This window comes from Eleginops maclovinus, chromosome 5, assembly GCF_036324505.1.
Source record: "Eleginops maclovinus isolate JMC-PN-2008 ecotype Puerto Natales chromosome 5, JC_Emac_rtc_rv5, whole genome shotgun sequence".
NCBI classification, from domain to species: Eukaryota; Metazoa; Chordata; class Actinopteri; order Perciformes; family Eleginopidae; genus Eleginops; species Eleginops maclovinus.
Genome location: NC_086353.1, coordinates 12,399,188 through 12,421,174, shown reverse-complemented (window position 1 = coordinate 12,421,174; position 21,987 = coordinate 12,399,188). Strand labels below are relative to the sequence as shown.

Below are 21,987 nucleotides of genomic sequence, written 5' to 3'. Positions count from 1 at the left end.
AAATACACTTCGAATGTAAATGGGATTTTAATCAGGGAGATTGTTGGATGTTTGACTGTTAACAGGAACTTTGCCAGCTCTGCCAGTGCTGTTATGTTGCTACACTCTTTGCCCCAGATGTGATCGGCCACCCCCACAAACCCCAAACTATAGCCCGAGCTGACCACAAGCTTCTAATCGAGTGACATTGAACAGCAGTGAGCCTCATTATGCGACAGAGCTTGATTACAGTGTTGCAGAGATCCACCAGAACCGCAGTCAGTCGCTATATACAGAACCATCTCGGATCAACTCCTGGCTGGATTCAGGCACGGCCATGGCTTACCAACGCGTGGCCCAATACAAAGCATCACTTGATGTATTTCAGCGGATATAAATAAAAGCAGCCCCCATGTGTTGGATGCAGCTCTATGCATGCGGGTTTGGATGCAGCTTTCTGTTGTGCGATACCATTTAAGTGTGCCTTCTGCTGCGGTTCATGTTGGTATTTGGAGTTTGCAGCTTGGTCCTATAAACCCTATTGCAACTTAAATACTGTCTAGATAACCAAAAGTTTATGCACACATATCACTCCATGTGTATATATATCTCAGAGAGCCCCCAAACAGCTCCATCTGTCATTCAGTGAGAACTTCAGTGCTGCTGCAGAGTGACCTTGGTGTCCTTCGTGTGTCAGTGTTATTCCTGGCGTCTGGGATTTATCTTGGACCATGTGCTGTGTAATTTCAATGTCTGGTCCAGTGTCCATTTTTGTGGGAGAGAGGCAGTCGGAGAAAACAATTGCCAAAGCATCCCTGAATAGACAGGAAATACAGTTGATCTGGTGCATTTCTGCATTGTTGTTGTTCCCTTGGCTTTGAAATCATTTGATATAGACAGTGAATGATGGCATCTTTGACTTGTTTTTTTCTCTCCTGTTTGTCCACTGGACATGCACAGGTGCATATGCTGGACAGTTTAAGACCTTTGCTGAAAACTCATATCAGTAATAGAAAAAGGTATGAGCACCGGTCCGATACTGGCCAAAATCACTGGATCAGATATCGGAGAAAAAGGGATGCATTTGCCTAAACTATCTCTCTCAAAAAAAATGTAACTAAGGTAAAAAGGCTACATTGAGTTTTGGTATCATAAATACGTAGATGTTAACTTTTGCAGAGGGTTGCACACTTTTTGAATAGTGCTGGCCCAAGAAAATCCTGCTAAAAGTGTGAAAAAAGTTTAAATAAATAAAAATGAATTGTACTTTTTAAACCACTTCTTCAGATTTATCATATTTCTCTTCCCCTTCGTTCCTTACTTATAGAAAATCAACAGAATTGTGCACTGGAAATAGTTGACACATAGATGGTCCTGGACCTCAGACCTAATAATCTAACTTAAGTCTAAACTTAAGCTTTAAAAAATAAAATTCATCCACAAATAATTCTCCATATTAACACAACTGTATCTAAAAGATAGAAGAATTAGAGGATGAAACCCTCTTTATTATCGTCATACATGTACAGTACACAGTATAGCACACACAAAAAATGTAACCTCTGCATCCTAGTACTAGGAGCAGTGGGCAGCTATTGTACAGTGCCTGGGGAGCAGTGGTGGGGGGGTTCGGTGCCTTGCTCAAGGGCACCTCTCCAGTACAACCGGGGACATGAACCGGGGACATGAACCGGGGACGTGAAGTGAACCGGGGACATGAACCAGGGGCGTGAACCAGTGACCCTTCGGTTAAAAGATCAAGGCCCTACTGCACCACTGTTGTTACCCGTCTACTGCCCCGAAACGAGTAACAACAGCAGGTTAATATTTTAACGTGATTCTGCACAGCACAGTCTATATGTTGTATAATGCTTTTATGTCAAAGAGTTTTGTTGTGTAAATGTACTTACTTTGTTCTTGTCAGCTTTGCTCCATTGGCATGATACACATGCATCCTCTCGTTGCAACAAACCACCTTTAAATGAGCTCCCGGCGTACTTCCAGACTTATTGTTTTGAACCGTTGCTTTAGTATACGTGTGGATGCTCATAACTCAGGGAGAGATTTCTTGATGTAGGAAAGTGTATGTGTGCGCCAAGCAAGGTGGGACATAAGAGAAATACACAATAAAGAGAGAGTTAGAAATTGTTAACTTGGGTAAAGAAGTAGATACAGCATTTAGTTCTTTATGTTTACATTTAGATGGACATTGGACCTTAAAGTACATATTTTTGCCTGGAACAAGGTTTATGAGGTTCTTTTGGGACTGTAAGTGTAACTGCTTAGTTTAGACGAACAGGGCCGAGACATCTCCAGAATAAATCTGTTTTGCAGAATTTTGTGTGTAGTTTGAATAGAGGAGTATCTGTTGAAAAAGAGGTTAGAAAATGACATGACTTCTTCAAAGTAAATGTTATTTCAAGTTCTCACATCAACATAAAAAATGGTATATCGAAAATCTCTGGTTTATGATCAACTCGGATCATAATGCATCGTCATGCAAACATTAAGCTGACATAAATGGGAAATATATTACCTTACATATACGAAAGAGATTGTAAAATGATTTCAAGTCAGTCGTTACGGGGCTAACTATTTGATACACATGCATCTCGCAGTTTGCTTGTTGGAGGTATAAAGCCATCTCACTGACCCTATGACATTTTACCATGTAGCATGTCTCATCTGTGGAGTGTCTCGATTGTAGCTGTAAACAAACTCGGATGGCAGGCGACACACGTTATATTTCCTCTTGCCAGGCTTTCCAAATTCCGCCGGAAGCATTGGCTTGGCAATACAACACCGCTAATTACACCGATCCCAGACTTGGCTTTGAAATTCCCTTGTTTCTTGGGAGAATACTTCTGGGTCAAACCCAGACATTTTCACCCTTGATGTAACCCATCTGCTGTTCTTTTATAGAGCCTTTACTGCTAACAACTCTCTATATCCATATTTAGATACCAATATTCATTTGAGTTAAATCTTAATTTTGAGCTTGATGCTTTGATCTGTGATTTTTTTTACTGGGTTATTTATGTAAGTCAATCATGTAGAGATTATGTTTTGGACTTTATTTACACACTGTCCAGTATAAATTATATGAGCAACTTTACTGCCTTGCTCCATTTCTTCCATTCTCCTACTGTCAGTCTCTCTGAGGTTGTTTTGTTGTGGTACTGACAATAACTTTTGTGGACAGACTAACTAACTCCGCCAGATCTCTGCGACTTGTGGCCAGTGAGTGACCTGTGGTCCACTAACCACACCGCAGACGGGCTCACTTGCATAAACATAACACCAGGTAAATAAGGAAGGACACATGCAAATGCTCATTTTGTTTGTTTGTTTCTTTTGTGTTGGAGGAAAGAATTGCAGGGCTTGACCGTCTGACACCCAGCCACACTATTTTCATTAAAGAAAGAATTCACATCAGATGCTTTTTCCATTTAGATTTAATACATTTTCATTCATTTTGCATTTGTCCTATAGCTCAGTTTTGGGTTCTACTCCTGCCTGCGGCACCTCCTGGAAAACATAAAAACGTCAAACTTTAAATACAGCAGAGAGGGAAAATATATTTAACATAGGAGTATTTATGAAGCGTTTCACAGACATAATGAGCCTGAATGTGCTTCAGAAGAAGGCTCTAGAAATGCTTTCATTGGGGAATTAGCTTCTTCTATGCCAACCATGTTTCTGCTTTGTAAGAAATTCTTAATTTTTTTTTCGCTCTGCTTCACTTTTATCATTTATCTCTTAACATTCAACACTTTAATAAGAAAGACTAAAGGAAAAAGACAAGAGTCTAAAGAAAGAGGTCTTTGTATGCTGACAGTATTCTTATTGAGTCGACCAGAAGTCAGGATGACCTTCAAGAAGAGAGCGCAGCATTTCTTCCATAGGCCTTTAAGCCATGTTGCTGTTGTTTTCATTTATGTTTTCTTCACCAGGTAGTTAACATAATTAATATGTTTATATTTAGAAGCAAAACTGTTGTGATCTGTGAAATCATTTTAATTGTATGTTTTATTATATTTTCGTAGGTTTTTGTTGTTATAATACCATAGTCCACAAATCCTGAGATAGGATATTATATAATAACAAAACTAAAAGTTAGTAATAATAGATGAACGATACAGTGACTATATCTAAAAGGTATGAGAGTGGAAATGTGATCAATGTGGACATGTGTTTTTTGTCAAGAGGATGTTTTCAAGGCCTTTACTTCAGGAAATACCATGAAGCTAAGATTATCAAAGGCCTGTAAAGCTTCAGACTGTGTGACACCCAGCTGCAGCTCAGTGTGGTGTAGCAGAGTGAGGTTTCCTGTCTGTGGTGTGGTCTCTATACTTTACAGCACCACTACCACTTACCTTTCAGCCACTTCTTCGGACATGACAAGTGAACAAGCGCTGTTTCATCTTGCTTCCTTAAATCACTAAAACCTTTCTGCATTAAATTGTTAAAAATCACTTTATAAAAAAGACGTTGCTCAAGCACATTCAGCCACATTGACTTATCTTAGATAGGCCATAATGACTGCTCACCTTCAGTTCCCCTTGTAGGAAGGACTGGCAGAACTCCTGAACTCGCTCTGTAGAGATTTCTCCCTCAGGCAGGAGCCATTTCATGTCGGAGTCACTGTCATACAAACCAACTCGAGGGAGGTCCTTAGACTTAAGGCCGAAGTAGCCCAGCGACCGGGAGTTGGACTTCACTGCTCCATTTATCAGCACAAACAAAAGCTGGAACACAAATTTGATAAATTATTAAAATATTAAAGGTGCAATATGTAATGTTCGACTAGTTGGGGACTCAAAACAACACAATGAGTCTCCTGGTTATGATAGCTTAATTGTTTAATTGTATCAGGATCTTTTCAGAGGGAGATTTACTATCCCCACACTAATCATCCTCTCCAAAATAAATGGAGTGAGTAAAGCTGGAGAAAACATTGAATTACACAGTTTTACTTTAAAAAATCACTGTTTCTCCACAGCACACCGAGCAGAGCGGCTGTGAGGTAAAAGCTTTTGTATGCTATGCTTGTATCTCTAATAACTCCTGTAAAATGTGACTTTTAAATATATTAAAAGTCACTTCATTACAGCTTTTGGTAGCCAACCACAGCAATGACACAGGAGCAAAGAAGAAATGTCACATTATGTTTAAGTAACCGCAGAAATCTTACTAGCTTCTATAAGATCAGTTTGTCATTTTTGAAAGGTGATAATAATATCCTCACCTTGCCTGTGAACTGGGGGGCGAGAGCTCCCAGTCGCTCCTTCAGCTCAGTGTATTCTTTACTCCCCCTGTTGGCAAAGAGCAGGAGGTGCGCCTTCACCTCCGAGTTGAACAGACCCACCGCAGTCTGAGGAGAGAGACAACAGCAGCAGCATTAAATAGGGAGAAGTTACATTCTGGCCAACCCTGATCTGATCTGTCCTGCTCAACCTGTCATTCATGTAAGATATATTTATATTGTTCTCAATTACTCAACGTTATAAATATATTACGTTTACTCACAGCTCTTGAGTTCAATTTTGTGGTTCTTACTTTACTTGAGTTTAACTATTTTATGCAACTTAAATTGTGTCCAGTACAAGGGAAATATTGTAATATTAATGTATTGATTTTTCTGACACATTTAAACCTGGGACTTTTAAATATCAAACATTGCCTACTAATAACTACCCAACCTTTTTTAAACAAGTTCAAATAATATTTGCAAGATAACAATAAAGTGCTGGTTGCACATTGAAACATGACGTGATAAACGATGAAATAACACTTAGAGCGGACTTCCTGCTGCATATTGTGTAATTTAACTTTTGATACTTTAAAAACATGTTGTTGCTAATACACTGTACTTTTAATAGACGCAGGAGTGTAACAGGTAGAGTATTTCTGACCTATGGTATTGCTACTTTTTCTTATGTAAAATATCTTTGGTTGATTAGTGGGAAGTTGCTTTTTACTCTGTATTTCATGATGAAAGAAGTAAAGCTTTTGAGGATAGATGGCAGGAAATAAATAACAGTTTCTGAGACAGAGGCAGACTGCAACAGAAAGAAAAGGTATCATACATGTTATTAATGTAGACGTGAGTTTGACCTACCACTTGGTTGTATTCTGTGATGTATCGGACCTCGTTGATGGTGATGAAGTTCAAAAGACCATCAGTTTCTACCTTCTTGGCCTCGTCAAGGCTAAGATTCTCCTGGTGGTTATCTGCCTGGATCACGCAACACATTGTTATTAAACTGACATCATTTATTGTTTAAAAGATGCTTCATGTAATAACATTTAAAAAAAAATACCTTTCTGAAAAGTGTGATGGTGCCTGAGGAGAGGCTGTAGTCCGCCCACACCTCTTTCTCAGTGCAGATGGCGACAGGCACGGAGTCGACTCGCTTTGCAGCTTCAACAAGTTCCTGATAGCCGTGACCCTCTTCTCCCTGAGACACAAGAGACTTACTTTTATGTTTTATTGCTGTTTTTCTTTCATTATTGCTTGATATGTAGAAACTTTGATACAATTTCTTGTCTTTTTTTTTAACATTTGTAGGTCATTAAGATTATATTTTGTTTTAAAGAGAGGAAAATGAATGCCTTCATCCACAGGTTATGATCTTAAACTTTAAAATATTCAGCTGTAAGGTTAGCCTTTTCAATGAAGGGAAGGTCTGCTGATATGCAAAGCAATTTTGTGCTACATTGCAATACTGTGCTATATTCTTTATTACAATTATTATTATTATTATTACAAAACGAAAATTCTATTTAATTTACACATTGATATTTCACATACAAAATACAACATGAACAATAGAAAAGATGTAAAACAAAGTTACTTTACAATCAACGTTTGTTCTCCATTGGTATTAACCCATGTTGGCCAATGCAATTCTTACCAAACAAGTGGTCATGACATATCTTACATTTCAAATATAGTATCTTACCTTAAATTTACAGGAGATTTATCATTACTTTTTATTTGTTATGACCATCTCTCCTTTTTTTCTATTTTTAACAAACCACTTTTGGTGCCTGCTACAGTATCCCAAATATGGATGCAGGGTTAGGCATATAAGGATACTTTTCAGAGTTGTGATGCATTGTTTCTCCTTAAAATTACTCTTACTTTTCATTAAAGATCAGCAGTAGGTATACAAGACAAATGTCCTGTTACCATCCTGTTCCTCAGATATATACTTGGAGGGAGCATAGAGAAAGTCAAAGCAGGAGGAGAGAGATGGAGCTGACTCAAAGGAAGGTGAATCATGTCTATTTTTGAGACAGCATTGCATGAGCTCTGGCTATTCATTTTATCATTTTGCAGCCTGTAATATGTGTTCTTCCCTAGTGAGTCACAGCGCCGATATTTTGGTCTCCTTTGACCTCCAGCATCATGGCTCAACTATGCTTTATCCTCATGTGCTCTGTCTTGTATTCTCTTCTCATGAACCTTCTCTCTGTGTTTGTTTACAAGAAGGTCAATGAAGCCAATCCCACAAGTCTTCAGATATGTGTGGCTTTCCTGTCAAGTGGCCGGCCATCTTCCCCCGCACACAGGGCCTGGCCAAAGGGCTCGCCTCTGTGGGACGGCATCCACGGAGCAACAGCGCTGCCAAAGGTGTGGCCACAGGAAGAGTACTCTCCTTCCAAATCTATTTGTGACAGCAGCATCACCAACACAGGCTGCAAACAAGAGCTGTATTTTTGGAGCTCTCGCAGTCTCACTCTCGTCTAATTTGTCTGATCATGACCGGTTTGCCGCATGCATAATAAACAAAGGCATAAAAAAGCCTCTCTGGCTTCAAAGATGTCTGAAAGTTGATTTGAGCAGACAGTTTTTTTCTTCTGTATATGCAATTATCATGACTGACCTCCAGGAAACCGATGACCACCACTTCGGCAGAGTCGATGAAGGCCTCGACAGATTTTGTGTCAGTCAGTCTGGGGAGGGCACTTTCTGAGAAAGAAAGACAGGAGACACTCAATTTAAGGTATTTGAAACTTACTGTCTGAGTAATTGTTACAACAATATAACAAGAGTACAGCCACACAAATATAGGCTGAATGCTAACAGCAGCATGCTAAAATCCTCACAAATTATCCTTAATTTCCTACATGCTGATGTTAAGCATAATGTTAACAAATATTTCAATTTTTATTTGATCATTTTAGCTCGTTAACATTGGCTAACAAGAACTCCTGTATATACAAGGTACTGCATGTCATCAGTTTGCCGATAATTATTCATAAAACACAATATTGACATGATGATCACCAAAGTAATTCATCTGGAGAGGGATGCGTGTGTACCGAACTTCATAACTTTATCCAATAATCTGTATAATCTGAATCGTCAGAAATGTGAACTTTTTGATGGGGCTGAAGGGTAAGGGAAACCTAGAAAGATTCATCGTATGGTAAATCTGAATATGGGTTTAAGAAAAAAGTTCAGGAATTAACCTCTGGGGATCATGCTTGTCTGCAATGTTTTTCAATACATGTTGTTCCTGATATTTTACAAAAATGGGGTAGAGACAGGGTCACCAAAATGATTTTGATTCTTCCTCGTTAACTATTAAGGTGTGGATCCAAACATTCTTAAAACATTTAATAACAACTTAGACTGGTGAAACACTGCCCCAACATCTAAAAACTGTACAGAGTTTCAACATTTTGAGGAACAAATAATATAAGAAGTGAGAGAAACTCTGGAATAAAACCATAAAGAAAAAGAATACTTGTATAAGTTTACCTTTCTCTGTGGCAGCGACAGACGACACCAGGAGGGAGAGAAACAGAGTGATCAGCATGTTTCTATTGATCTGAATGTAGATAGAGAAAGAAAACCAAGGAAAGTCCCAAAGACTTTGTAGCTTTTGACTTTGTACTAGGAATCGTGTCACCTATGCTGTGTCTCTCACGCTCGCCACTTGGCAGCCGGCAAAGGCTGCTGCGACTTCTCTGGGATGTGATTGGAGGCTCAATGGGAACCAGCCAGGTGCTCTTGATAAGTAGGGGTGGTGGACTACGTGTCACTGTGAGACTGGGGACAGGTGTAACTGTGTGACTGCACTCTAGTATGGTGGAAATCTGAGGGTTGAGAGGGACAACATTGATCCCATTTGACTTCTGCTTTTGTGAAACATACGACACCTTTTATTGTGTCTTGTTACCAGCAGGTTGCTCAATAACTTTTATGTGTGCTGCTGTGCAATACATAAATCAGCAGGCTGGATAACATGCAGGATGCTGATATCCAGTGAAGAGGCCAGGGAAGGACCAGCCAACTTAGCTGCTGTTGCTAAATTCACCACAGGAGGGACACAACTCCTATATCCTATTCATATCCATGCACACAGCGAAGTAGGTTTTACCTAAATGTGAAATGAGTTTAGAATATAGCATTTGGAGAGACAATGAACACTTTTTTCTTCTGTTATCCTAAAAACATATTTTACCTGTAGTTTTTTGTGGCATATTATATCTTGCAGCTTTAAGTAAATGACCATGGGCAACTGGTTTATTACTATTTGTATTTGATATTTATTTATATGAATAGTTTTAAAATCAAAAATCTTATGAATTAGAGATCTATATCTATAATGGTGCTCAATAAATTAAATTGGCTAAAAAAATAGCATACTAAGTTGCAAAGAACAGAGTTTTTAATGTGTCATTATAATAACAGTTTGTTTATTAATCACGTTTTTAATTAGAGTGCATGCAAGAAATTATCTCACAAATTCATGAAAATTAAATAAGATCTTGTATTGGTCATGCAAACCCATGCTGTTGCACGTTGTTACCATGGAACCATAAACAATAATAGAAAAACAACCATTAAATGTAAAACTGTTGGTCAAGAAAATAACTATACAACATTTTTTCTCACATAACTTTTTTCTCACATAACTCAAAAAAGCCCACAAACTTACAGCATCTCCCACACACCACCACAGAAGTGTTGTTTCTGCAGAAAAAACAGCTGGATGCCTAAAAAATACCTTGAACTCATGAGGACAGGATGCTATGAACTCTGTAAACGTTCTCTAGTGCTCTCAATAAAATAAAAGTTGATAAAAAATATATATATATTTGGATTGAGAAAAAGAGGATAAAAAGCCCCCCAAAGCTGCTGTACATGTCAAATATCACAATGTGTTTTGTGCAAAGCGATAAGAACAATAATGAAAACTTTAAATGTATATATCATCATATCAACATTAGCAAATGTTTCCTCAGACAAAAACATGTTTATGTTTGTTCACATGGGATATAGGGAAACCCTGACACGTCACTGACTTATTCGGCAAGCTCACACAGGTGAGGTCTGTGACAGTGACGCTGCAGCTCTGCTGAGGTGGTGAAAATAAAGCTTCTTACAAACACTTATACTGTCTCCAGCGACACAGCTAAAGATTTAGATTATAATCCATGAATGACTGCGTACACAAGGTATCCGAAAAATAGGTTCAACATAAATGTTCCTATGGTGTATGAAACTTAATTGTAACATTTTTAAGATATGCAGTGTTCACTACGGTCACTACGTCACAATTATTAGCTTTGTATCCCATATTTAAACATTTTTACATAGCAAGTTATGTGCGGTAAGGTAAATCCCGACCGAAGGAGGTAATGAAAGAATATTCTGTAACATTGGAGATATAATTTAAAATGAATGACAAAAACTTATAATGTTTTTTGGCGGGAAAGACCAACATTTCTGGTCAAATGACCAAGATAAGATTCAGTTTAAGGGCATGGCCAAGTTGCTCATATGGTTGTAGTTACAAAAGTGCTGACTACAATACAAGCATTGGCAGAAAACATCAGGATAATTTGTACCATTCAACGGGTTAATCTACCTTATTTAAATTTCTTCTTTTATAGGTGTTAAACATTGAATATAGATGAAAACTCCTCTGTATTAATTATAGCAATATTTAAAGATCTTCAAGACTTAAATTCATCTTTGTATTGTATTATAGAAAAGAACATTTAGATAAGCATAAACATGCACATAGTTGTGGGATAGATATTGGAGCATAACCTGCGTTTGTACTCGTGAAATTGTGACAGGTGCGTGTTTGTGGGTGAAATCAGTGATGTAATGTAGGTAAACATGAGGCTTGGGGATTACTGGCTTCAAAGTTAAAGCTTTCACGTCTCCATAAACCATTACACAACTTTTAACCATGTGAGGCTTTGACTCAACCTCTGACTGTAAAGGTCTTAAATAAATCCTCAGACCCTGATGCTGAACTCTTCACAATGCCAATGAGTCTCTGATGCAATACGCACCGTCAACATTTGACAAGCCTTTGACAACTAACTCAACTTAGTCCCCGGTTATTCTACCACAACTGCCATTCTTTAGTTTTTTCATTTTATTTTTATTTACTTTTTCTGTTTCTTTTATTTGCCCTACTTTTTTGCTTGTTTATTTGTTTTGTTTTTCTGTCCTCACAATTTGGAAAGCGGCCTTGGGTACCTAGAAAGGCACTATAGAAATTGAAATTATTATTATTTGTCATAGAGATTTAATATTGAATAACAAGAATTTTAACCAATATACTGTATCTTCAACAAAGTACTGGAGAAAAGACAAAAGAAACTAAATTATAAACAGTTTAATATTAAAAAATAAACTAAACTAAATACAATTACAAAAAATAAGGAGGAGTCACATTTTGTAACTTCTAAAAAAGATCATGTTTATGAATATAAGTGTTCAATGATGGAGGAGGATTAATATCATGCGGGTCAGTGTGTCAGCAGTGTGGGAGTGTTTGCTTTATGGATTTCAGGTGTGTGTTGGAAACAGCTTACAGGATTCCTGATTGATCTGTCTGGGATCCACAGACGATGGCAGAGCCATGTTAAACATTAATGGTAGTAAAATAAATACCATCAGATACACTGTAAACTAAAGGCTAAGCTAAAGGTGTTCAATTATAATCACCAGGTAATATGTGCACAACTTCAGTGAAATTCAATGAAATTAAAATTGTAAAAGTTGGAGATTTTATTGAAAGTTAAGCAAGTAAAGTAACGATCACTCATGTTGTCTGAAAATGCAAAAATGTACTTGAGAGGAGGACGTGCCCCCTAACAAACAAAAAAACCCAACACAAAATTATTGACTGTAGAGAACGTCATGCAAGACAGAAAAGTGTAGGTCTAATGAGTGCTGGGCTTTCACATCTTGAAATGTATAGGTGGCTTTTATTTTTAATAATTGAAGTAACTATTATCTCTGAATCCTTTGTAATATTTAGGGTGCATTTGCCAAATAATTATTCAATTTCCTCATATTAAGATATTGCTGCACAAAATTGTTGTATTAGTTTAGGCATTTTGTTGCTCCAAAGGGAGAGAGTAGGTCCAAAGACTACAAGTCAGAAAATAAAAGAAATATTTGGGTGTTGGGTTTAATTTGATTTAATTTAATTTAATTAACTTTTTTAGCTAACACCACTTTGGTTGCTCGCTCCTCATTTTTTCATTAGCCGCCAGCTTAATAACCAAATCTCTGACCAAACTGACGTTGTTTATATTGCATGTTGGGTAATGTATACACATGTTTTGACAATGAATCATGGAATGAAGGTGATTCTCTGGTTGTGGTACTTTTCTTCCTTCATTATGGGTCGTGCAATGCTTTTAGCTCCTGAACCTGAATGTCAAAATCTGAAAAATTAAGGTTAACTTAGGACGCAACAGTAAATGCTTCAACCATACAGTGGGGCAAAAAAGTATTTAGTCAGCCACCAATTGTGCAAGTTTAAAAAGATGATTGTCCCATTTAAAAAGATGAGAGAGGCCTGTAATTGTTATCATAGGTATACCTCAACTATGAGAGACAAAATGAGAAAAAGAAATCCAGGAAATCACATTGTCTGATTTTTAAAGAATTTATTTTCTGATTATTGTGGAAAATAAGTATTTGGTCAATAACAAAAGTTCATCTCAATACTTTGTTATATACCCTTTGTTGGCAATGACAGAGGTCAAACGTTTTCTGTAAGTCTTCACAAGGTTTTCAAACACTGTTGCTGGTATTTTGGCCCATTCCTCCATGCAGATCTCCTCTAAAGCAGTGATGTTTTGGGGCTGTCGCTGGGCAACACGGACTTTCAACTCCCTCCAAAGATTTTCTATGGGGTTGAGATCTGGAGACTGGCTAGGCCACTCCAGGACCTTGAAATGCTTCTTACGAAGCCACTCCTTCGTTGCCATGGCGGTGTGTTTGGGATCACTGTTATACTGAAAGACCCAGCCACGCTTCATCTTCAGTGCCCTTGCTGATGGAAGGAGGTTTTCACTCAAAATCTCACGATACATGGCCCCATTCATTCTTTCCTTTACACGGATCAGTCGTCCTGGTCCCTTTGCAGAAAAACAGCCCCAAAGCATGATGTTTCCACCCCCATGCTTCACAGTAGGTATGGTGTTCTTTGGATGCAACTCTGCATTCTTTCTCCTCCAAACACGACGAGTTGAGTTTTTACCAAAAAGTTCTATTTTGGTTTCATCTGACCATATGACATTCTCCCAATCCTCTTCTGGATCATCCAAATGCCCTCTAGCAAACTTCAGACGGGCCTGGATATGTACTGGCTTAAGCAGGGGGACACGTCTGGAACTGCAGGATTTAAGTCCCTGGCGGCGTAGTGTGTTACTGATGGTAGCCTCTGTTACTTTGGTCCCAGCTCTCTGCAGGTCATTCACTAGGTCCCCCCGTGTGGTTCTGGGATTTTTGCTCACCGTTCTTGTGATCATTTTGACCACACGGGGTGAGATCTTGCGTGGAGCCCCAGATCGAGGGAGATTAGCAGTGGTCTTGTATGTCTTCCATTTTCTAATAATTGCTCCCACAGTTGATTTCTTCACACCAAGCTGCTTACCTATTGCAGATTCAGTTTTCCCAGCCTGGTGCAGGTCTACAATTTTGTCTCTGGTCTCCTTTGACAGCTCTTTGGTCTTGGCCATAGTGGAGTTTGGAGTATGACTGTTTGAGGTTGTGGACAGGTGTCTTTTATACTGATAACGATTTCAAAAAGGTGCCATTAATACAGGTAACGAGTGGAGGACAGAGGAGCCTCTTAAAGAAGAAGTTACAGGTCTGTGAGAGCCAGAAATCTTGCTTGTTTGTAGGTGACCAAATACTTATTTTACCGAGGAATTTACCAATTAATTCCTTAAAAATCCTACAATGTGATTTCCTGGATTGTTTCCCCCATTCTGTCTCTCATAGTTGAAGTGTACCTGTGATGAAAATTACAGGCATCTCTCATCTTTTTAAATGGGAGAACTTGCACAATTGGTGGCTGACTAAATACTTTTTTGCCCCACTATATGTGCATTGTTCTAGTTTAAATACATGGGATGCCATAAAAGCAAATAATTTAAAATATAAATAAAACAAAAATACATGCAGACCTCTTTCCTTTTTTCGCTGTGCACACAGACTTGCATTCAGTTCTGTGTAGAGATGCCAATCATTAAGGCATGATCATATTTCATCAGTTTTTGCCCTCTTACTTTAAATAAAAAAATAGCCCGGTTGGCAAAAACACCCAGAACATGTTTCTGTTGTTTGTAGCGATCAACTTTAGATCAAGGTAAGCAGGATAGTGTTGACTGATGAAACTCACATGCAGCACTCTGCAGGTGCTGCATGTCTGCGCTGACCCATATGGACAAGTCCCAATCCTATTACAGCCTGTAAGCTGGCAGCCTGTCATGCCTCAGAGTGAAGAGTTGAACCTTCGTGTCAAAGCAAACAACTAAGTGGACAGAAACCATGTCAGTGCCTGACAGGCATCACCTGAGGTATGAGGCAATCAGCCTTCAGAGTTATTTTTTGTTTTTCTTGTGTCTGTTTTGCAGACCTGCCACTGGGATTTAAGGAGGAATAAGATGTTTGTCTACATGTTGTACTCACAAGCACATGGGCTTTGCAGATCAACCCTTTCTTTCTAGGGTCTGTATTTTAATACACACGTGCCATAGTTTGTGGGCAATTTCTGGACCCATAGGTTGCAATTTAGGGAAAGATTTGGTTTATAGTCAGCAGTATAATGAAACTACACTGCAGTACACATACCCCTATAAAATATGTGAAATGTTTAGCAGAACTATTTCTTTAATCTTCAAATGTAAGAAGGAAGGAACACTTTTACATTCTGCATTTCACCCATCCTAGTGCTAGGAGCACTGCGCTGCCATATGTACAGCGCCCAGGGAACAGTTTGAGGAAAGGTGCCTTGTTCAGGGACACCTCGGTAGCCCTTGGTCTTTCAGGGACTTGAACCAGGGACCTTTCGGTTCCCAAGCCAAGACCCTACGGACCTCCCCACCACCACCTCTAAGGCAGATGAACTGATCAAATGCCGGTGGCTGAGGCACAGTTAGCTAATTCCTGTTTCTTCGTTGTATGTTCATATATATTATGTTACCGATTCCAAGAGTGTGTCATTTTCTACACACACGCATATCCATCTTTTTTTCTTTAAAGCCTATCAGAGACCCTTTTGGTACACAATGATTTCACATAAACTGGGAGAAGTTGCAATGCATGGTCCTGAAAGCATCCTGATTTTTCTTACTGTTAAGTTTCTGCATAACCGGTAATAAGTAGGACTTTTGTTCATTTTCTTATTTTCTTATCTGCTTTTTGAAGATAGAGAAGATAACAAACAGTTTAACTTGTTGTATAATAAGACGGTGTTGCAAGGGTTGTTTGATATTGCAAAAGAAAGAATTTATAAGGACGCATGGCAAATTAAGTGCAAGAGCAGTTTCACACCGCCACAAATCTATCTTGGAGGGGAGATTAAAAGAAAATGAGGACACATAATAAGGGACACCGTGGGAAGTAGTCAGGATGATTACTGTGCATGGGATTTCAGTGACATTGCAAAGTCTAATCCTACAGCCAGAGAGGGGATCATTTTAGTCCAGATACCAAATACACTCAGAAGTTGCTCAGGTTTAAAAAATACAAACCATATCATAAGATATTTCTCTTCTCATCTTTTTCATGCCACACCTGCATCAGTGAACTCCTCTTCTTCTCAGTAACCAGCAGCTGCCCATCATGTTTCAAACTGAAAACAACCTGTGACCTCAAGGAAAAACCAGACTGCTCTGGTCGCCTCTGACTGATAATCTCCTTTTAAGATGATTCGGCACATGGGCAGACCAACAACAACAACAACAACAACAACAACAACAACAACACAATAAACACTAGATATAATTAATTATTTTACACAACAGTCTTTTCACAGCTAACTCATATCTTCTTTACTTTTAAAGACATGTTTGTCTTTCATCCAATAGTATAGGTTTTTAATCAGGCATTTTATGTGTGATGATTATTTGTAATGTGCCTTTTTTTCTCTCAAAAATGTCAAAGCATTGAGAGTAGGACACTCATTCCTTCTGCTCATATGATCAATACTTTTTTTGAGCCATGAACTTGTAATGCTTCAGAAATGTGTGTTCACTCGTGTTGAGTGTTTTCTCACACAATCCGTCAGGGGACTTTAATATTCTGACCGGCCTGGTCGTTAATCAAATGACACTTAATGAAACTTTAAGCACTGTGTTTAAATGCAGTAAGATACTTCCCTTTTTTATTTCTGTAAACATATTTTCCTTTGCTACATGCATAAAATTAAATTATTGTTGAATGCCTCCCTATGTTTAAGATTTCAATACTTTTCTTCACTGAATAAAATGTTGCCTTTATTATGCATCCTACTGATTACAATTCGGCATTACTTATTTTTGAATGAATCAGTGAAGTTGGCAGATGCTGTCCCTCTTTAACCCGAGTCCACGCCATGAGGCCGGGGATTAGGAGCTGATTGGTTAAGTGGTCTTTATTTGTCTTTAAGTGAGAGATGAACTGAACAGGGCTCAGGGCTCTGCTTGCACTTTCCAGATTGTCAGATCATTAACATCATGACACATGTTTGTTTACAAGTGAAAGCATTTCCAAACTTTAGTATTTTTTATATATACCAACGTGTTCTGTGTGGTTGAGCTATTCCATAACATCAGACATATAGATTGTATTATTACATGTATTTAAAGAGGTAGAAGTACTAAATTATGAAGAATGGCTCTTAAACAAATGTTATAAAATATAATATGTTTTTATTGCCAATAAATCCAAATATTTTAGAAACATTGCTTAGTATGGGTAGATTGGAAACATAGTTCTGCATAGTATAATATAAGCATGCCATTTCATTTTAATCTAAAAAGTAACTTGTAAGTAATAAGTGTCCTTTATTACATCCTACCAAAGGTAGGAGGACACTGGAAAAGAAATAGGAAAAAACGGGGGCTCTCAAATTCAGAAAGGTAAGAGAATATTTGATACATTTATTATGAATAAAAAGGCTTTGGAGGAGCTGCTGACACAGCACATCTTTGAGGAATTGAGCGGCTGTATTCATGAAGATTTTGCATTAACATTTACATGTTTTCCTGTGTCTTTATTGAAATGTAGTCTTACTTGTTCAGTAATTAAAAGTGTTGAATGTAATGCAAAAAAGGTAAAGTATAGGTGTTGTCAAATTACATAACATCTACTGACCCTTTGACAGATTTGCAGGCACTTCTAATGCACCTTGTATGTAAACTTGGCTACCTTTATCCTCTCTATTCTTGTCTGAGCTGGAACAGGAGTGGACATAGCAGAGTTGGCAAATCAAACAATGCCAGAACATCTGAGTGGATTAGGAGCTCAGAGGCCTTTAAAAGGCGAAAGTCAGACAGAGACAGAGAGAGGAATACCACAAGCTCATCTGAAAAACACTTTGAGACTTCGACAGAAGGTAAGATGAAACTGCAGTTTTCTCCGCTTGAGTACAGAGAGGCTGTTACTGCTTTGATGGAAGAGAAAGATGGACAGAGTGATGGATTTAAAGCTTTTTTCTGGAGTGTCATTGTAAAAAGATCTGAAATAAGATCTGAGATACTTCCTCAGGAGTCTTCATAAGGAGACTTGTGCTGGACTTCCTGTTGATGCTGTTGGAGCCCCGGTCTTCATGTTGGACTTTTTCATCACTACCTAACATATTTATGCTTTGGTGTCTGGATGTTTAAAGGTGTCTGTAATGATACCTCTATAGAGAGCAAATCATTGGTTAATGGTTGCAGACTAATTTGATGAAGCAATGCACGTTTACTGTAGAACTCTATCTAACAGAGTGCTGTATATAAGACTTAAAAAGGCATTGAGACAATATATTAAATATACACAAGGCAATGTTAATTAGGTGTATAAATGGGATTTCAAATAAGTAAAACCAAATGCATTCAGTCATGTTGCAAAGCAGGAGCAAACAAAATAAAGGTTAAAAGTACTGAGAGTTGCACCAATATCATATTTTGATGTTTTCTTTTCAGTAACTAACTAAAATGGCAGACGTAGCCGTTCCCAAAGCCGCTCCTAAATTCAAGCAGAGGGCCATGCGCACCTTCAAGAGCAAGGCACCCAAACCCGGCCAGAAGGGGTGAGATGGATTTAAGATCACACACATTTAAAGTCTCTTTCTTTATTTGTCATTTCAGATCTACTCTCAAGCAATAAAAACTTTAATCTCTCAGTTTGTACTCATCCAATCCTCTCATCTTCTTCACTCAGATTCGGAGACGACATCCCCGGCATGGAGGGTCTCGGCACAGACATCACAGTGGTCTGCCCATGGGAAGCCTTCGGGGACATGGAGCTCAGCGACCTGGCCAAATATGGAATCGTCTAGCCCCACCTCCTCTTCCCTTACCCGAGTTATCACAGTTGTCCCTCATGTTTTCCCACTGTTGATTTAGCAGCTGAAATCTTGTAATCTTGTTTGCTCCGGAGAGGAGAGAGCTTCAGATACGTCAAAGGTTTGACCTGGGAAAAAATTAATCCAGCACTCTCTCTTTACTCATGCACTTTATCTGTCCATGTCTTTCCACCTATTCTCTATCTTCCTGGAAACGAGTGGTGTCAGCAGCTCTGGACCTGGGCATGGACTTTCCCCAGAGGAAAAAAGAAAATCCAATGCAGTACAATTTGTAATATGAAAGAGTTATTTCTATATTTCGTGGAATTCAAGTTATGTTTTGCTCTTCAATGATTCTACAACATTTCCTGAAAGCTGCTAATTTAACAAGCACAAATATTTATAAGTACAAATCTAATATTACGAGAAAATCTACCTCCCTCTTCAGTAAAAGATATCGATCTTGTGTTTTATCACTAGAGAGGAACAATTCAATAATCAATAAATGTTCCATAAACCAGCTGTGATTGTGTCCTTCCATTATTTACACCAGTGATTCTTAACCATAGGGCCGCGGCCCAAACTTGGGCCGCCAGCGCCACCTAGAGGGCCGCCAAAAACTTTCAGTTTTGCACCTGTGGGCCGCAAGGGCCGCGGGACTGCATAGGTTATCAACTGGAGACACCAGAGATATGTTATCCATGAGAAGCTCAGTTACAATGCAGCTTTCGACCACGTGGTGGCGGTAATGCATCAGTCAGTTGTTTAACAAGCTGCAATAGACAGAGAAGAAGACTGTCTTCTTCTCTACGCTAGATATATATATTTTATAGATATATAAAACTATGGAGAAGTTTTTAAAACGGAAAAATTATGAACATCTACTCTTTTACTCTTTTACATTTAGTGTGGAGTGTGGGTACATTTTTGCGTCGGTACAATCCCGATTTTATAAACTACGGCTTCGTAAACGGAGGTACCGAAGCAGTGCCGAGAGCCCAGTGTGTGGAGTGTGGGTTAACACTGTCTTCTTGAAAGAATAAAAAGTAGCCAGTTTTTCTCTTTACAACTAGACGAGGATGTCACGAATGCTGCACTGCTGCTGGTTTTTGTTTGCTATCGCTGTGACAGTAGTTTGCACGAAGACATACTGTTTTGTGGAGAGCTACCAACACGTACCACGGCTCAGGAATGTTTCCGCTGCATGGATAACTACTTCACTGAGAACGGCCTGGACTGGCAGAACTGTGTCGGGGTTTACAGTGACGGTACAGCATCAATGACTGGCAGGCATCAGGGTGTCATCAGACAGATACTCGATCGTGCACCAGAAGCTAAATGGACACACTGTTTTCTCCACCGTGAAAGCCTTGCAGCAAAAAAAGATGTCACCAGATTTCCACCAGGTGATGGATGTAAGTGCGAAAACCATAAACTTTATTAAAAACAATGCTGCGAACTCCAGATGTTTTGCTAAGCTTTGCGAGGACATAGAAGCAGATCACATCCAGCTGCTGTATCACAGTGAAGTGAGATGGCTTTCAAGAGGACTAGTCCTCAAGCGTTTGTTTGAACTGAGGAATGAGGTCTTCTCTTTTCTCACTGAGAAAAACAATCATCTTGCACAGTACTATGCCAACACAATGTTCACAGCAAAACTTGCCTACCTCTGTGACATTTTTCACTGCTGAACCAACTGAACATCTCACTTCAAGGAAGCAACAGCAACATATTTTTTGTTGCAGACAAAGTTCAAGCTTTCAAGAGGAAACTTGCTTTGTGGACCAGGAGGGCCCAGGAAAAGAGGATGGACATGTTTCCATTTTGTCTGACATTTTGGAAAACTCCCCTCAGGTGAATATCAGTGACTCAGTCTCTCAGCACCATTCACAACTGGCAGAGAAATTTGATAACTACTTTCCTGAGGATCCCAGAGAGGGAAACATGTGGATTTTGGACCCATTTTCAGTGGATCCCACTAAAAATGATGTTGTTTTGCCCTCACATCTGGAATCCCAGCTTCTGGAAGTTTCCACTGACAGCACTTTAAAGTTGCAGTGGGGCAAACTGGACCTAGGCTCCTTCTGGATTGCTGTCTCAAAGGAGTACCCATGTCTTGCACTGAGGGCCGTGAAAGTCCTTCTCTCATTCACGACTACATACCTGTGTGAATCAGGATTCTCCATTGTGGCCACAACCAAGACCAAAGCCCGAAACAGACTCAGAGCAATGCTGGAGGCTACTCTGAGAGTGAGCCTTTCCCCCATTCCACCCAGACTGGATCTGATTATGTCTCAGAGGCAGGCCCAAATGTCTCATTAACAGGTGAAGATAAAAAAGGGAGTTGTATTTCTGTTGTTCATTGTTGTTATTATTGTTGTTATTATTGTTGTTATTGTTGATTTGTCAGATATAAAGATTCTTCTGGTTCTGCATGCCTGCTGAAGCAATTGTCAAATGACTTCACAGATGATAAGGCTAAAGTTTCATTTGCACTTTATTTCAATTTTATTTACAGTTTATTTCATTAAAAAAAAATATTCATATTATTTGAATGTATTTATTTTGTCACCTTTTTATTGATTGATTGATTTATATATATATTTGTACTTTTTTTTTATTATAAGTAAAATCTAAATAGTAGTCCTTTTTTAATTAAAAAGCCTGACTTGATCCTTTAAAAAAAATTCTTGTCCCGCCTTGATTTGTGCCAGGAATTATCAGCCTGTTCAATGGCTTGATGTGTGTGCAGGTTTACATACACATGTCTAATAAAAGTCTTTGTGATGATCCCATTTTATCATGTCATTTTATTTGACAAGGTTTTTGCTTGTTAAACTGTAAGTGGATTTGGTTTATTATTGAATACAAATCAAACCGTGAGTGAGGTCAATTAAACCTATACAGTGTAAATATTTAATGGGCCCCGGGCCACTTTGTACTATAAAAATTGGGCCTCAAGGTCAAAAAGGTTAAGAACCCCTGATTTACACCACATGTCGAGGCACATACATAATGTAATAATTTATTGTGTTTCTGGAATTGTTTCTCTCAAAAATAAAGAAAAAAATACACAGGTTGTTTTACTGAAAAGTTTATAAATATTTCTCAAACATATTCAGTTAAAACACAAAATAGATATCTGTGCATGTTGACATGAATTCCATAAAATACAGTGGGGCAAAAAAGTATT

General features: G+C 38.5%; 1 protein-coding gene and 1 long non-coding RNA gene across 2 annotated transcripts; one reads left to right on the top strand and one right to left on the bottom strand.

The window, feature by feature from the left end:
* Positions 1 to 3,418: 3,418 nt before the first annotated feature.
* On the bottom strand, positions 3,419 to 8,978 carry LOC134865287 (endoplasmic reticulum resident protein 27). Its single transcript, XM_063884782.1, has 7 exons — positions 8,753 to 8,978; positions 7,872 to 7,957; positions 6,303 to 6,440; positions 6,101 to 6,217; positions 5,228 to 5,353; positions 4,530 to 4,727; positions 3,419 to 3,507 (listed from the first exon to the last, which is right to left on the bottom strand). The coding sequence occupies exons 1-7, from the start codon at positions 8,808 to 8,810 to the stop codon at positions 3,466 to 3,468; spliced, it is 765 nt and encodes a 254-aa protein (XP_063740852.1). The 5' UTR covers positions 8,811 to 8,978; the 3' UTR covers positions 3,419 to 3,465.
* LOC134865289 (uncharacterized) lies at positions 7,680 to 16,251 on the top strand. Its single transcript, XR_010165921.1, has 3 exons — positions 7,680 to 7,991; positions 8,173 to 8,212; positions 16,067 to 16,251. It is a non-coding gene; the product is annotated as an uncharacterized LOC134865289 (long non-coding RNA).
* The last annotated feature ends 5,736 nt before the right edge of the window (positions 16,252 to 21,987 follow it).

What these genes read in the sequence shown, in the direction of transcription:
- LOC134865287 (XM_063884782.1), bottom strand. Translation starts at nt 8,810, where the DNA reads ATGCTGATCACTCTGTTTCTCTCCCTCCTGGTGTCGTCTGTCGCTGCC. An exon ending in TGTCGCTGCCACAGAGAAAG is followed by an intron (nt 7,958 to 8,752) that starts GTAAACTTATAC and finishes TTTCTTTCTCAG; the next exon opens with AAAGTGCCCTCCCCAGACTG. An exon ending in TCCTACAAGGGGAACTGAAG is followed by an intron (nt 3,508 to 4,529) that starts GTGAGCAGTCAT and finishes TATGTTTTCCAG; the next exon opens with GAGGTGCCGCAGGCAGGAGT.